This window comes from Phaethon aethereus, assembly GCF_964289735.1.
Source record: "Phaethon aethereus genome assembly, chromosome: 1".
Lineage (NCBI taxonomy): Eukaryota > Metazoa > Chordata > Aves > Phaethontiformes > Phaethontidae > Phaethon > Phaethon aethereus.
In genome coordinates, this window is record NC_138575.1 from 127,830,566 (window position 1) to 127,844,359 (window position 13,794).

At 40.3% G+C, this 13,794-nt stretch overlaps 1 protein-coding gene across 4 annotated transcripts in view; it reads left to right on the forward strand.

The window, feature by feature from the left end:
* The window catches only part of DMD (dystrophin), a gene marked incomplete at both ends in the record, with an annotated part of 1,339,794 nt that overhangs the window by 178,972 nt on the left and 1,147,028 nt on the right, over positions 1-13,794 (forward strand). The window contains one exon of one of the 4 annotated variants that reach the window (XM_082008890.1): positions 17-59. The exons of the other annotated variants lie outside the window; for them this stretch is intronic. Within the exon in view, the coding sequence (XP_081865016.1) occupies positions 17-59 (43 nt within the window). Of the gene's footprint in view, positions 1-16; positions 60-13,794 lie in introns of those variants that run through there. 4 annotated transcript variants of the gene reach the window in all.

Consider the following 13,794-nt stretch of genomic DNA (forward strand, 5'->3'; position numbering starts at 1 on the left):
TTTGTGGAGAGATTTCATGTCTGCTCACATGCTTTGGTATGAGGAAGTGGAAGATGATTGTAAGTATGAACAGACTGACAAAATTTATCACAATATTCACTTTGACAGAGCAGCGTAGTGCTACACAGCCCACTAACAGCATGCATTTTAAAATATTTACTTTCCAAGCCTAAAGAAGGAGAGCACTGAGGGGGGAAATAAAGAGAATTGTTTTGCCCCTGTTAGCGGGGGTTCTTTCCTGTACATTATATACAAAAGAAGTGCTCCAGAAACAGTACCCAGCTCTCCTTTGCATAAAAAGAATCCATTTCTTCTTGAGGTTCACTACTTATTAAAGCACGGGTTTAAAAAAGAAAGAATTGAGAAGATAGACCAATACATTAAAAAAAAAAAATAGTGTTATTATTCTAATAATTTGGCAACACATCAAAGGATTAATCAGTTGCTTTGAACTTTAATGGCATACGCAGTTTCACTGCCTAATATTAACTTACAGAGCAAGAGAGCTCTTCTCTGGCCACCGAACTGTCTGGTAACAGCCGAACGAGGGGGTGTCAGTTTTGCTCAAAGTGAGCAGCAGCTGAGCTCTCCCATGCGCTTCCCAGAAAAGAACAGGCATGTTTTTCAGACTTGCACTTGTTTCTTATTTTAAAGCTATCCTTTCTGTGCAATAAGAAGAAAAAACAGGGGATGCCAAGAGTAAGAGATTGAAGAGAGCCAAGAATGAACAAATGATAGAGAGTTTAAAAATCCATCTACCATGCTCCCAGATGATCTTTCTTCCTCCCCCACCCAGGCTCCCAAAACAGATTGTGTTGAGGGAAAAAAAAAAAAGGGTCAGTATTGTCCAGCCTTAATCTATGGTCCCTGCCCCCTGTTTTATAACCTATTTTGCCTTTCCACCTGCAGCTTAGTCCTGTGTCTGTGTTATAATAGAATTCCCATTTTTCTCTATTTTTCTGATCGTGAAAGCCATGGGAATACGTACACACTGTCACTTTCCCCCATAACATATAATGGACTGTATAGTCACTAACTTCTGATGAAGCTTCCCGAAAATAATGTTAATTTTGTTGTGTTTGACAGAAAAGAAGCTTAAAACAGAAAATTTCACAATGCAGGTGTTGTCTTATGCCACAGTTTGCTTTCCCTTTTTTCAAGATGAACTCAAATTGTGTTTTCTTGTGCAGTAAGTAGTATTTAAATCAGCTATAAATTTTCCAGACAGTTTTGTACTGTTAAGAGAGGTCCTGTAGTGATAGGACCCTTTACTTATTGGACACAGTCTGACAGTCCAAGAAGGGGTAGAATAAGGAGAACATCATCATCACATGTTAAATAATTAGGAGGCAGACTGCTTAATTTCTGAAAATATTGGGGGTGGGGGTTGGAAGAAGAAATGTCGTGGATTTCTCGTACGGGGTTTTACTCCTGGTTGGCAAGAGGAAGATGGCATGCTCCAGAGAAAACCATGTAGTGCCCAACATTTTCCACCAGTCCTCTTTGGAGACGAATAAGGAGGATTTGTCATCTTCATGTTTCTATATACTTCCTTTCCAAGAGAGTCCCAATATCAGCCTGGACTGCTCATCCTCAGCCTTGAGGAGGAGACAGTGCTGCAACAAAAGCCAGGCAGGTGCTTGCTAAGTAAGGGGAAAGATCTTTGCTGCTTGTCTGAAAAGTTGTAATTGCACTCTGAAGATGTAGTAGGTGAAAGAAAGAAAAAAATGTCTGCATTAGAGCTTTTGAAAAATATGAATAGAAAACCAGAGCTGCATCTAGCAGATGAATAGCATTCATGACAAGAGCCATTAAATCACTTGCTAAATTATGTCACATAACTATGTTCATATCTAAAATGAAAGAGAACTGTCCTAGCTCTTCTTGGGAATTATTTAGCTGAATTGATTTCCTCACCTGTATCCTCACTGTTTTAAAGGGCACTGCATTTTTCATGATATAATTTTGTATAATATTGTCAAGGATTTTTATAGTTGTATTTCAACAGAAAAGGGAAAACCTACGCCTGCACTTTGTGACAAAGTGTGTCCAAAATAACGTTCTCAAATTTATCACCAGCCTTCATTCAGGACATGTCACTTCTACTTGTTGCCTGTGTTTGCTTTGTTTCTTTATATTGGATGAAAACTCTTTGCTCTTAGAGGTGACAGCAATTGCTTACCCCTCTACATGTTTTTTTTTAAATCCATCCTTTCTTTTCTTAAAGTCCCCTCTCCAACCCTCCATCGGCCTCTGCATTCACCTCTTCCCTTTTCTCTTCTGCTCTCTCCCGTGTCACATCAGTAAAGGTGGGTTCTGCATTCCCTGCTTTCTTTCACTTCTGCTGAGAATGACCTTTGTGAAAACATAAAGGTATTTATTCATTGCCAAGGGCTTTACTTTCTTTCCTGAGCTACTCAGTGTTTATTTCTGACTGAGTTAGACTGGAAACTCCTTGGGGCAGTGACTGTCTCTTCCTAGATTTCTGCAGAGTCTCTGACAACGACACCTAAATAATGAAGTGGTGGGGAAATGAGATCTCATAAATTTCATTTTGTTTTAATTAAGATGAGATTATAGTGAAGCCTCCTTCCTTATGGGATTCAGTATCATATGCTGTATTTCTTCTTCTAGCTAATATAATCCTCTTTCTTCATCCCTAGTCTGACATGGAACCATATTCTGCTTGCAGTTGCACACAGGTATCCTTTTTCTCTGCTTGGATTTGCACAAAGTAGGGACTAAAAATAGAATTAATCATCAAACCCGAGCCAGTGCAGAAAAGAAACTAATCCTGCCTGAAATTTGATGTCCACAAGGAGTCTTTTACCAGTTATCATGGGTTTACTGTAGCAGGGGTCCATCGAGGTTCATGCTTTAGCTCAGGTCAGAAGTGCATTTCTGAAGTGAGTTCCCAGCTGTCCCTGCTTGTTCCTGTGTATTGGTGTGCATCCCAGAGCACACGCCCTGCATCCCTTTGGGAGGAAACTGAACTCGGAGGTGCACGCGGGGTTCGGCTGACAGGCCAGAACAACCTCACAGTGGATGTGCGGGGTGCCAGGGTCACACTGAAGCTCACATCATCGCATGAACCTTGATGATGCGTGCGCACCTTGGGGGGAGCGCCAGGTTGGCAGAGCCAGCCCCTTCACGTTACAAAGCTGCTCAGGTTGGGCCACGTGATTTGCTGTGGCCCAAGGCAACTCAGCAAGCTGGGAGAAGAATGGCAGAAAATTTCTTTGGATCTTGGATATGAGGAAAGAACTGCTCATAAAGTCACTCCCCAGCTGGTGCAAGAGGGTGTTTCATCCTGTGTGCTCCTATCTAGCATCCAGTCCCTCACCCCTGGTCCCCAGGCTGCCCACGGGCATCACGGCTGGCCATGGCTCTTTCCAGGATGGTTATTGAGCAGGGGACCGCATTCAATGAACAGTCGTCTGGCAGTGCATTACGTACGAAACTGGTGATCCTGAGAAAATTAACCCTCTCACTTTTTAACTTTTTTTTTTTGAAGGAAAATATTCAGTTATGTTACTAATAGAATATAGCTACTGATCAGATAGAGTTCTTTATAAATGAAAAGCTGCAATGTTTGTAGAAAAAGGTTAACCCTTGACTAATGCTGTGAAACTATTTGAGCCTCAGAATTGTCCAAGGGGTTAAGCATTTTTAAGTGATTGCCAGAGGGAACAGGATTAAGCTCACATATTTTTGTCATGGATTACTGTTAGACAAAATCACTTTGAACGGGATTGTGAACCGAGCAGCCTTGATTTGAAAAGGCTGACTTGTTGATTTTCACAGTACATTTTCAATTAAATGTTACCCCAAAGCTTAATTATCATTTAGGAGGATAACCATTGTACTGTGTTATAGCTAACCGCTGGAAAAAGACTCCTCAATAAATTTAGTGGAACTTTATAGCATCACGTTGCTGTCGAGGAGGATGCACTTGCGATAATACTGTATCGCTGTCCGAGGAAGCAGAACAGCACTGGTAATTTTAAATAATTGTGCCTTATCAAAGACTGAGCTTTGTGGAAAGCAGAAATAATGGTTAGCGGAGTGTGGCTTTGCAGAACTGCTTGCCAGCTTGGCTGGGCCAGGGAACGCGCTCCTTCCTCTTCCCGGAAAAACACATGTGGAGCAAAGGAGTTGTTTGTTTGCGCTCGGAGTACTCGCTGCAGACACCACAGAGACTTCCCTTCTAGGTTACTTGCAACATGTGCAACAAGTTGGAACATTTTTAATTATGTATTTCGAAGGATAGATAGGCCGGATTTTAAGAAAGTCATAATCTTTCTTGCTTCTGGTCACAAGTCCTTTTTTAATTTTGGGATATTACTTAGAGCATGAGGCTGACAATATTTGGGAGGTTTTCTGGTCCTGTCTCTAATTCTGTATTTTTAAAATAATCCCTATCCATATGATTAAATTTTTATCAGTTGTATAAAGTCTTTTATTCCTAAAGGCAAAATATACTTTGTAAGTATTGCAAGTGTATGTAGAAGAAAGAAATAATATTACGTGAGCAAAAGCATACATTCTTGTAATTTTGAATGTGTTCATACAAGATAACAGTTAAGATGACACATTTACACTTAATTTCTTTCTCAAAACCTTTTTAAAGGATCATCGTCTTCAGCAGAAACAAATTGGCATAATTCTAATCTTAAAAAAGTCAGTTGTAAAAGTTTTTTCATAGAAAACATCATAGAAGTATGTTAGTCCTAGGAGTGGTTTTGTTTTCTCCAGTGTTTTTCTATGAAGTATCCTTCACAGAGGGATAGCTTGGGGATTCCTCTCTTAAAAAAAGCTTAAAACTTTTCAGTGTGTAGACATGACCTAAATGGGGATCCAGAATATCACATTTTGCTTACCTTTGCTAAAAGATTTTGAAAGATCCCTGGGGACCTAGTGGCTTTATGAGCACCACAGAACGAGAGAGAAAGTTTAAGTCAGGCTAATCAAACACTTTGTGCCTGTTTCTTTCAACCACTTCATTCCTCTGGCTACCAGTAGAGTCTGAGAAAGCTGTGGGTGTCTTGCTCTCCAAAGGTGTCCCAGTAAAAACAGCAAACCCAGTATGTGATATTCTTAATATAAACTTAAAAGAAGATGGGCAAAAATTTACTTGTGTGCACTGGGCTAGGTAAGTGGTGTTGTTCCGCTGGATGCCTGATAACATATATTTCTTATAAAGTGTGGAAGTTTTTATTACTTGTGAAAAATCAATTATGCTGACTGCAGGAGCATGCCCATGAGTGTGGGATGCCCGTGAAGGAGCCTCCCGGTCTCGCCCCACCGATGCTTGCCGTGTTCTAAAACTGGCGTCCGCCCGTGTGGCTGAGCATCTGCATGCATGCACACTGTTTTTTACAGGAAATCATCCATGGGTAAGGATTTAATTTTGTGTAGCACAAGGAATTGAAGGAATTTAAAGGGCGATTAGAATTTGACATTTCTGCCTTTTTATTCTGAAAGATGCTTTGATTAAAGTGTTGGAAGGCTCAGCTAATGGAGGCGTTGCTGTTATTTCAGATATACAGGGTATGAGATTTGAAGGCAAGCCAAATCACAATGAGATGGAATAATGATGTCCTTGGTATATTTTTCATTTGGTACAGTCAAGTTTTGATTGGATTCTGAGTGAGGCAAGAGTTTTGTCTCCCAGAAAGAAGTGCTGGTCCTTGGAGGCTTGCAGCCTGTTATCAAAGCAGAAGTGTTTTCTTGTGAAGGTCGTGGACTACAGTGGCAGCAGAAGGGGAAGAAAAACCAAAGGGGTGTGGGGGGAGGAGAGAGAGAGGAAAGAAAGAAAGGAAGATTTCCTTATTGGTCCTAACCAGGTACAAGCTCCTCATAAGAAACATTTCTGCAGCAAGACCTATTGCTACTTTGACCCAGCTAGCACTATTCTGGTGGTGTATACATCAAAAGATTTGTAGATAATTCCGAGGTCTCTGTCCATCCGTCCTCTTCTTTCTTAACCCTTTTCCTGCTCTTGTCACACAAAAATACTTCAATAGTTCCCTTCACCTTGTTCTCTCATTTATTTTTTTCCCCAATATTTTAAAGTTTTTCTTTGGAAAAGACTGTTCATGAGTTAGTTCTCTCTGAACAAAGCTCAGGGCTTCCCAACTGTTGCTGAGGTGGTGGAAAATTAATGCAGGCATTGTATTTTCTAAAAGGTTAATAATACATCTTTAACATTATCGGAGGTGTTAAAGAGCACCTCGTGAAGTTCCTGGATGATAGATGCTGTGAACAAGCAGATAGGAGCCCACTTTACATTCTGATGTAAATAGCTGATGCTGAAGATGGGAACAACTGAGAAGATTTGTGCCCATTTCTTCAATAAGAGGAAAAATGCTGTTAGACGTAAAGCTATCCTGTCACATTCCTGGGCTTAGAAAATATAAGCCAGCTCCCCAACCACTTCTGGATGTATAACCCATCCCACAGCTGATGAGCTCATAAGAAAGGAAAACCTGAGGATGTCTGTTGGGGGCTGGGTGCAGAAAGAAGGACGGAGGCACTCCTTGCTGCACAGATCCAGGTGGAACTACCTCAGAGGCATGACCCTGCCCAGCTTAAAAAGGGCTCAAAATGAAGGGGAAGAGGAAACTCAGAAAGTACCAACCTGTGATGGACTGATACTGAATTTGTGGATGTGATATGTACAGCCTCATTAATATGAACAAACTTGGTTTAGGGTTTTTTTGTGTTGCCTAGATTCTTAGCAGCTCAAAATTATTACTTTGCACTAGATTTCATGAAGATAACAATATTTCTTTTATTCATTTGACTTTACTGTCAACCTTCTCTTATCATGTGACTTAGTACATATTTTACGCTTATTCCCTGCCCCACCCTTCCAAGCCTTGCAAACGTTGCTGAAAATAGAAATCAGTATATTTTTACACCAAATTCTAAGGCCACATTTATAAATACTTGGTCAACTGATGGTTACTCACTCTCCAAAAATGCAGAAGATCCAGATTAAAGTGTTTGCTCTGCTTATACTCTCTGTTTACAGAGGAGAAAGTTTCAGTTGCATCGGATGTTGAATGGAAACCAAAGGTGAAGCCAAGTAACTTTTCACAAAAAGGAATTCTTGTTTTCTTGCCAACATGAGAACAATTCCTTTTATAGTAGTCTATAAAGGACAAGCACATTACAGGGTTGATTCTGTCCCTTCTGTTCTTCATAATAATTAAATAAATCAGTTCTGAAAGCTCTAAGAGCAAGGAGGGAGACTCAAAATGGTGAAATAAATGGTGAATTTCAGGAGCAGTAATCTAACAGTAGGATGTATAACACTTAATTAAAAAAAAGCTTTGTAAATCTAAGAAATCATCACAAATCTGATTTTTTTTTCCCTGTAATTGTTTAAAGTTTCATGATCTCTGCATCCTTGCATACAGGATGGCTTGGTGATACTAGTATCTATTTAAAAGATGTTGCTTAAATCAAGATACTTTCTAGAGAGCATATAAGTTGAATTTGTACTTAATGGTATCAAATTCCTCTGTTAGTAGTAAAAGATATCCCCAGTAAAGTAGTATTTCCTGACTGTGAAGTGATTACCTCATTGATGTAAAGTTTCAGGGAATGTAAGTTGGGGCACATTTTTGCCTTGGCAAAGGAAATTTATTGGATTATGTTGTCCACCTCTATTTCCTGTTCAAAACAGGGCATATCTATTCAGAATCAATTCAGAATTACTGCTATGTTTAGCACAGTTGTCAACATAATAGTGTTTTTTAACTGTTACAACTAAAACCCATACTTGGAAACATTTTGTGATTTGAAACAAACTGAATGATGGTGAGTGTTCACCCTTTCTTCTTGTAAGGACAGGCCTATTTTTCTTAGGAAATAGCAGCTGAATTGTGAATACCAGACTCTTTCTACTGATATTATTGTCAGCTCTCCTATTTTCTCTTTAGTCCTTTTCACACTTTCCCTTTTCTCAGTCATGCACATCCATTGCTGTACTGCTTTAGCTACTTTAAATAAGCCCTTTCCTCCTCCCAGAAGGCTTGCTAATTTTTGCATATTATCTTAAGCTGACTTAACAGTGGTTTTGCCAAGTCTTCCCAGCTGCTGCTACTGCTGAATCGATTAATTTTGTTCTTGACATGTTGCAGGCAAACGTGAAGCAAAGTTTACTTGACCAGTAATCCTCCCCTTAACTGAAGGAAGGACATGGTTCGAACAAGGACTTGTTCCAAATGTGGCCAGAGTTTTTTCCCCTAAATCTGCCCATTGTAGACACAAGGGTTATTTACTTCCTATCTGTGAAATTCTTATCTAGAAAGTGAAAAACATCTTAGCCCTAAAGAGTAACCAAGGAAGTAGTTTTTTTCCTGGTGCAGTAAGTCAGTCTGTGGAAGATTTTTTTGATGGACTATGAGTTCCTAAGTGTTGTGTCTGTCTTGGAGTGCTTCCAGAAACTGTTGCTCAGCCTATAAACTGATGAAATTTCACAGATTCACAGACCCACAGACCAGCTGAGGCTGGAAGGTGCCTCTGGAGATCATCTACTCTAATTCACTGCAGGGTCAGCAAAAGCAGGTTGCTCGGCGCAGTGTCAATTGGGCTTTTAAATATCTCCAAGGATGGAGACTCCACAACCTCTCTGGACAGCCTTTTCCACAATCTGACCATCCTCGCCATAACTTTTTTTTACTTCTTATGTCCCTATGGAATTTCCTCTATTTCAACGTATACCTGTTGTTTTTCATTCTGTCAGTGGGCATCAAAGAGAGGAGTCTGGCTCTGTCTTCTCTACTGTCTCCCATTGAGTATTTATAGTTATCAATAAGGTCCCCCTGAGCCTTCTCAGCTCCAGGTTGAGCAGTCCCAGCTCTCTCAGGCTCTCCTCATCTGAAAGGCAGTCCAATCACTTAATCATTTCTGTGGCCCTTTGATGGATGCACTCCAGTATATCCATGTCTCTCTCATACTGGGGAGCCCAGCACTGGACTCAGCACTCCAGCTTTGTCTGACCAGGGTTGAGCGGACAGGCAAGATCACCACCTTTGACCTGCTGGCAACACTATCCCTAATGCAGCCCAGGATACCATTAGCCTTCGCCGCCGCAAGGGCACACTGCTGGCTCATGCCCAACTTGGTGTCCTCCAGGACCTTTTTTGCAAAACTACTTTCCAGCTGGTAGGTCCCCAGCATATATTGGTTCATGGGGTGGTTCCTCCCGGTATGCAGGACTTTGCACTTCACCTTGTTGAACTGCATGAGGCTCCTGTCAGTTCTCCAGCTGGACTTTGTACAACTAGTCCCAACCTTTGAGCCCAGAAGTTCAGCTAGTTTTCAATACATCTCACTGGACATCTAGTCCATACAGTTTGTTTATGAGAAAGTTATGGGAGACAGTATGGAAAGCCTTGCTAAAGTCAGGATAAACAACATTCACTGCTGTCTCCCCAATCACTGACCTTGTCTTCTCTTTGTGAAAGGCTGTCAGGTTGGTCAGGCATCATTTCCCCTTCATAAATCCATGCTGACTACTCCCAGTAGTCACCTTCTTGTCCTTCATATGTTGGGAAATGGTTTTGAGGATGATTTGCAGGTTTCTAAGAGGATTTGCTTCATCACCTTGCCAGGTTATCCAGATACTCCTCCTTGCCCTTCTTGAAAATGAGTGCGATTTGCTTTCTTCCCCAGTCCTCAGGAGCCTCCCACGATCACAAAGACCTGTCTCAAATAATCAATAGTCACCTCGCAGTGACATCGACCAGCTCTCTCAGTGCTTTTGTTTGCCAGCAGCCTTTCTGACTAGTGTGGATGGTGGTCAGAAAGAGAGATGTGGGGCCTCTCATGTCTCTGTTGATGCCATTTTTTTTGCACAAAATGCACACAAACATAAAAACTGCCCATACTTGCCTGTGTGCCCATTATTATAAACTATCTGCAAATCAACTTAGAGCTAGGCTGTAAGTATATATTCATTTGAACTCTCTAGCTTCTCTGAACACCCTTTTACTGTAAAGCTCATCTAATGAAATTAATATTTTGTGTAGAATGTCTATTATTTGTTTAAAGTCTGCCCAAGTACAAAATCCATTACATACATAACAGCAAACCCACAGTAATATCAGTACATTTTTTGACAGTTGATTAAAAATTAGAAGTTAGCAAAGCGTCTTAGGTGGTATTGTAAATTATTTAATCCATATTCTGTAAAAACGTGGTTATTATTTTGAAGACTCATTGGCAATTTACTCCAAGTGCAAAAATGTATAAAAAGCCTGAAAGACCTTCAGGTTAAATGACTATAAGTGTGTTGAGATTTTAGTTCTGATATATTTAATTAAAAAAAGAAATCAAAGTCCTCTAAAATATATGTTGCCTTATAAATGAACACTGTTATCCACACAGTCGGCATGTATCTCATAGATGAAGTGTGGTCAGCTTTGCCACTTTAATCCTTTAGATGTAGATAAATTCTGTTTGTTGCATCTTTCTCCTTATCTGTCTTATCTTTTGGTAATCTTTGTTATAATCTTCTGTTATAATGAGAATTTCAGTACAATTCCTGATTATTTTAGAGTGACAACAAAAAATTTAATAAGAACTGTTAATTATTTTTCCGGACCATATTTGTTTATGCCACCTAAGTTATAAGTCCTATTTTTAACTGTCTTTTCACTTGTTAAAATGCAGCAAAAAAAGAATTAACTGTTTCTTAAACTCTTAAATAGTATATCCTGAATTATATGAATTTGTAGCACAGCTAAATGCTGTCTGTCTGATAAAATGATCTTCTCAGTCAGTCTCTTTGGCATTATTTTACTTGGAATTTTTTGAAATTTAGCATAAGATGTTTGAAGTGAGATATTTGAAATGTTGACTTATAATCAGAAGTCATTCAGTCCCTTTCTAGTGGGAAGGGCTCTCAGTTGGGAATCTATTGGAAAACTGAGGACTCTTGATTTGGAAACTTATAAGATGTACTTCTATATAACAGCTTTTCATTAAGACAGAGAGTATTTTTGAGCCCGAAGAAAAATGTACCATGTGTGGCACAGCTTCTAGGATTACTTAAGTTAATCCCAATTCTTTGAGAGTTATATTCTATTTCAGTTTTACAACATACGAATTTGCATCCTCTCTATTTTGTTTTATTGTTATCTTTTGTATTCTAATTTGCATCCTCTGTAGCCTATTTCTTGGTCTACAGCTACACCCATAACTGTGGCCATTTATGGGAAGTTGCTTTTAGAAATCCACTATTTCTTTCTCACACATAAACAGCACAGCTCTCTGCAATTGCCTGAGGCCTTTTCCTAATAAACACCGGAGATTATTTTTGGTCTATGTAATTCTGTATTTTCTACACAGTAAAAAACCCTGGATTTTTTTCATTTTCAAGTTTTTTAGTGAGAATACATTCCTGGGGAGTTGTTGTGCCTGAGTTCAGAATATGCTAAGAGTTTTCAATGTACTCTCTATTCCATATAGTCTACAGCAAGCAGTTTGAAATAAATATGAATATGTCAACAGTTGCTTTGAAGGTATGTAACACAGTCAATGGATCTACAAGCATTAATTGGATATTAATTGCGACTATGTTGTGCAAAATTCTGACGCCCAGATGGGATTTTGAATTTGTAATCATTGTAAGCACTAGCCTGGTTATTTTTTAGTCAACGAACTTAAATACTGAAACTAGGTTGGCAGAACAGGGCAAGAACATATTTTCTGTATGAAGAGCGAAGTCATTGCTGTGGTCAGGGCTGAACTCATAGCTGAAAGCAATCAAAGATGTTGCTAGAAAGAGGAGAGTCCTAGAGGTGAGTTCACGAAGCATCAAGCAGGTTATATGATGGTAGTGACCATTACTAGCTATTACAGCAGTTGTCGAAAGATCTAGTTATTCTAACAATATCACAGCGTCTGTGATTACATGATAGGGAAGGGAATGAAAAGAAAATATTTTAATAATTCCAGCATTAACTCAGTAAGATGCATATTGGCTACTGCACCCATGTGTCAGTTAAAGACAGTCTTTCTAAAGGTGTGTATGAGGGGAAAGAGGAGAATAACAGCAAGCTGGTTTATGCCAGTATAGAGTTCACTCCACTGTAATTCAAAAACATTCACAATCTAACTCCCACATAATCTAAGCTGAATGAATGTATAAATTGTTATAATTACTATTGATATAGTATAACAACTGAAAGTATTATTTGTGGGAAATTGTATGCACACTTCAATTAAGCTATGATATAAACGCAATTTAAAATGTAACTGCAGATTAAGTGCAACACTCAAGCCTGGCTTCATGCAGAGAAACCCTCTTACGGGGCCCTAACTATTAACAATATCATTATCATTTTTAACAGACAAAAATGTCAGTGCTGTAAGATAGTCAGAATTGCACCAGAAAACGGGTGAATCCCTTGTTTCTGGGACTAATGTTGTTAGTACCCTAGGTTTCCTTACGTACAGAGCCTTTCTGCCACAAGATTTCCCTGCGGAGGCGGAGCTGCTGGCAGGACAGGCGCTTGCTGGCAACGCAGTCTAAGCACTAGGAGGGCAACTACACGCACCTCGGCCTCCACGTCATACGGCCATCTATTCATGCCTTCACATCTTCTCACGCTTACAATAAAATAAGCGTATCTATATATTTACGAAACAGTTCCAAGAATTTGTTCTGATGATGTGACTATTATGGTAAATGGTGGATGCCTGAAGAGTTTGTTTGTTGAAGAGGCTGTTGAAGACAGTAGGAACTGATGGAAAAGCAGAATCGGGAGGGCTGTATGAAGGCACACAGGGATGTGAGGCAGAGGGAGGGGAGCGATCAGCCAGAACGCAGCTGGAGAGGATTCACAGAAGGACCTGAGACACATGGCAGCCACAGAGCTGTGCCACCATAATGCACGCCTGCGAGAAGCTTGCACGAGAATGTAAGGAGGAGAAAACCCTAAAGAAATAGGAGTAGGAATAGCAGATATGGGGGAGTTATGTGAAGAGTCTTTACTCTTAATCTGCATCTTTGTGTCACCGTCTCCTTTCACGCTGGTTGGCAGGTAGGTTCCCAAGACCTTACTGCTGGAGTTAAAGCTTTCACAAGTGCGTGGGATAGCGAAGATGAGCAAACACAGGTTTCTCACTCAGAGTTCTCCTTCCCTTCCCTCCATGACAGGTCTGCTGTATGCCACTTCAGTATGTCTCCCTATAATCTAAATCATCTTGTTCTGTGTGTAGAATAAACCACGTGATTGGTTGATGCAGGATAGCATAAATTACAGATTATGCATAAATTGTGATAGGGCTAATTAATCACAGCCTAAGTTAATTTACAACTCACTTTTAATATGCCTAGTGTTTATTTAGTTTTCGCACTGAATTGGGACATCTATATTGCACATCTTCGACTTTAACCTGGTCTGTGGATAGGCAGAACTTGGTATGAGCTTGTTTATTCTCACTGAAGCTGAGAGGAGAGGCCTCCATAGACACCAGCAACCCAGAGGAGTCTCTGGGAGGCACCTGTGCTCTTCCAGGTGCTGCCCGCAGGTCTCTGTGCTGGCTGCAGCTGTGTGGGGTGCGAAACGTCCACCTTCTGTACCGCAGGCTGAAAGCCGCAGAGGGAAAGCTGCTGCTCAGATTTGGGCTGAGGCTGCAGCCCGAGAGGCCCACGTACTTTTGAAACAGAGATGTATTCACTGGAGGCTTGAGGGAGGGAAGAGAGGAATGCCATCGTTTTGCGGGGTCGAGGCTGCAGGACGTCCTCTGGGGCTGCTCCCATCACCCATTGTT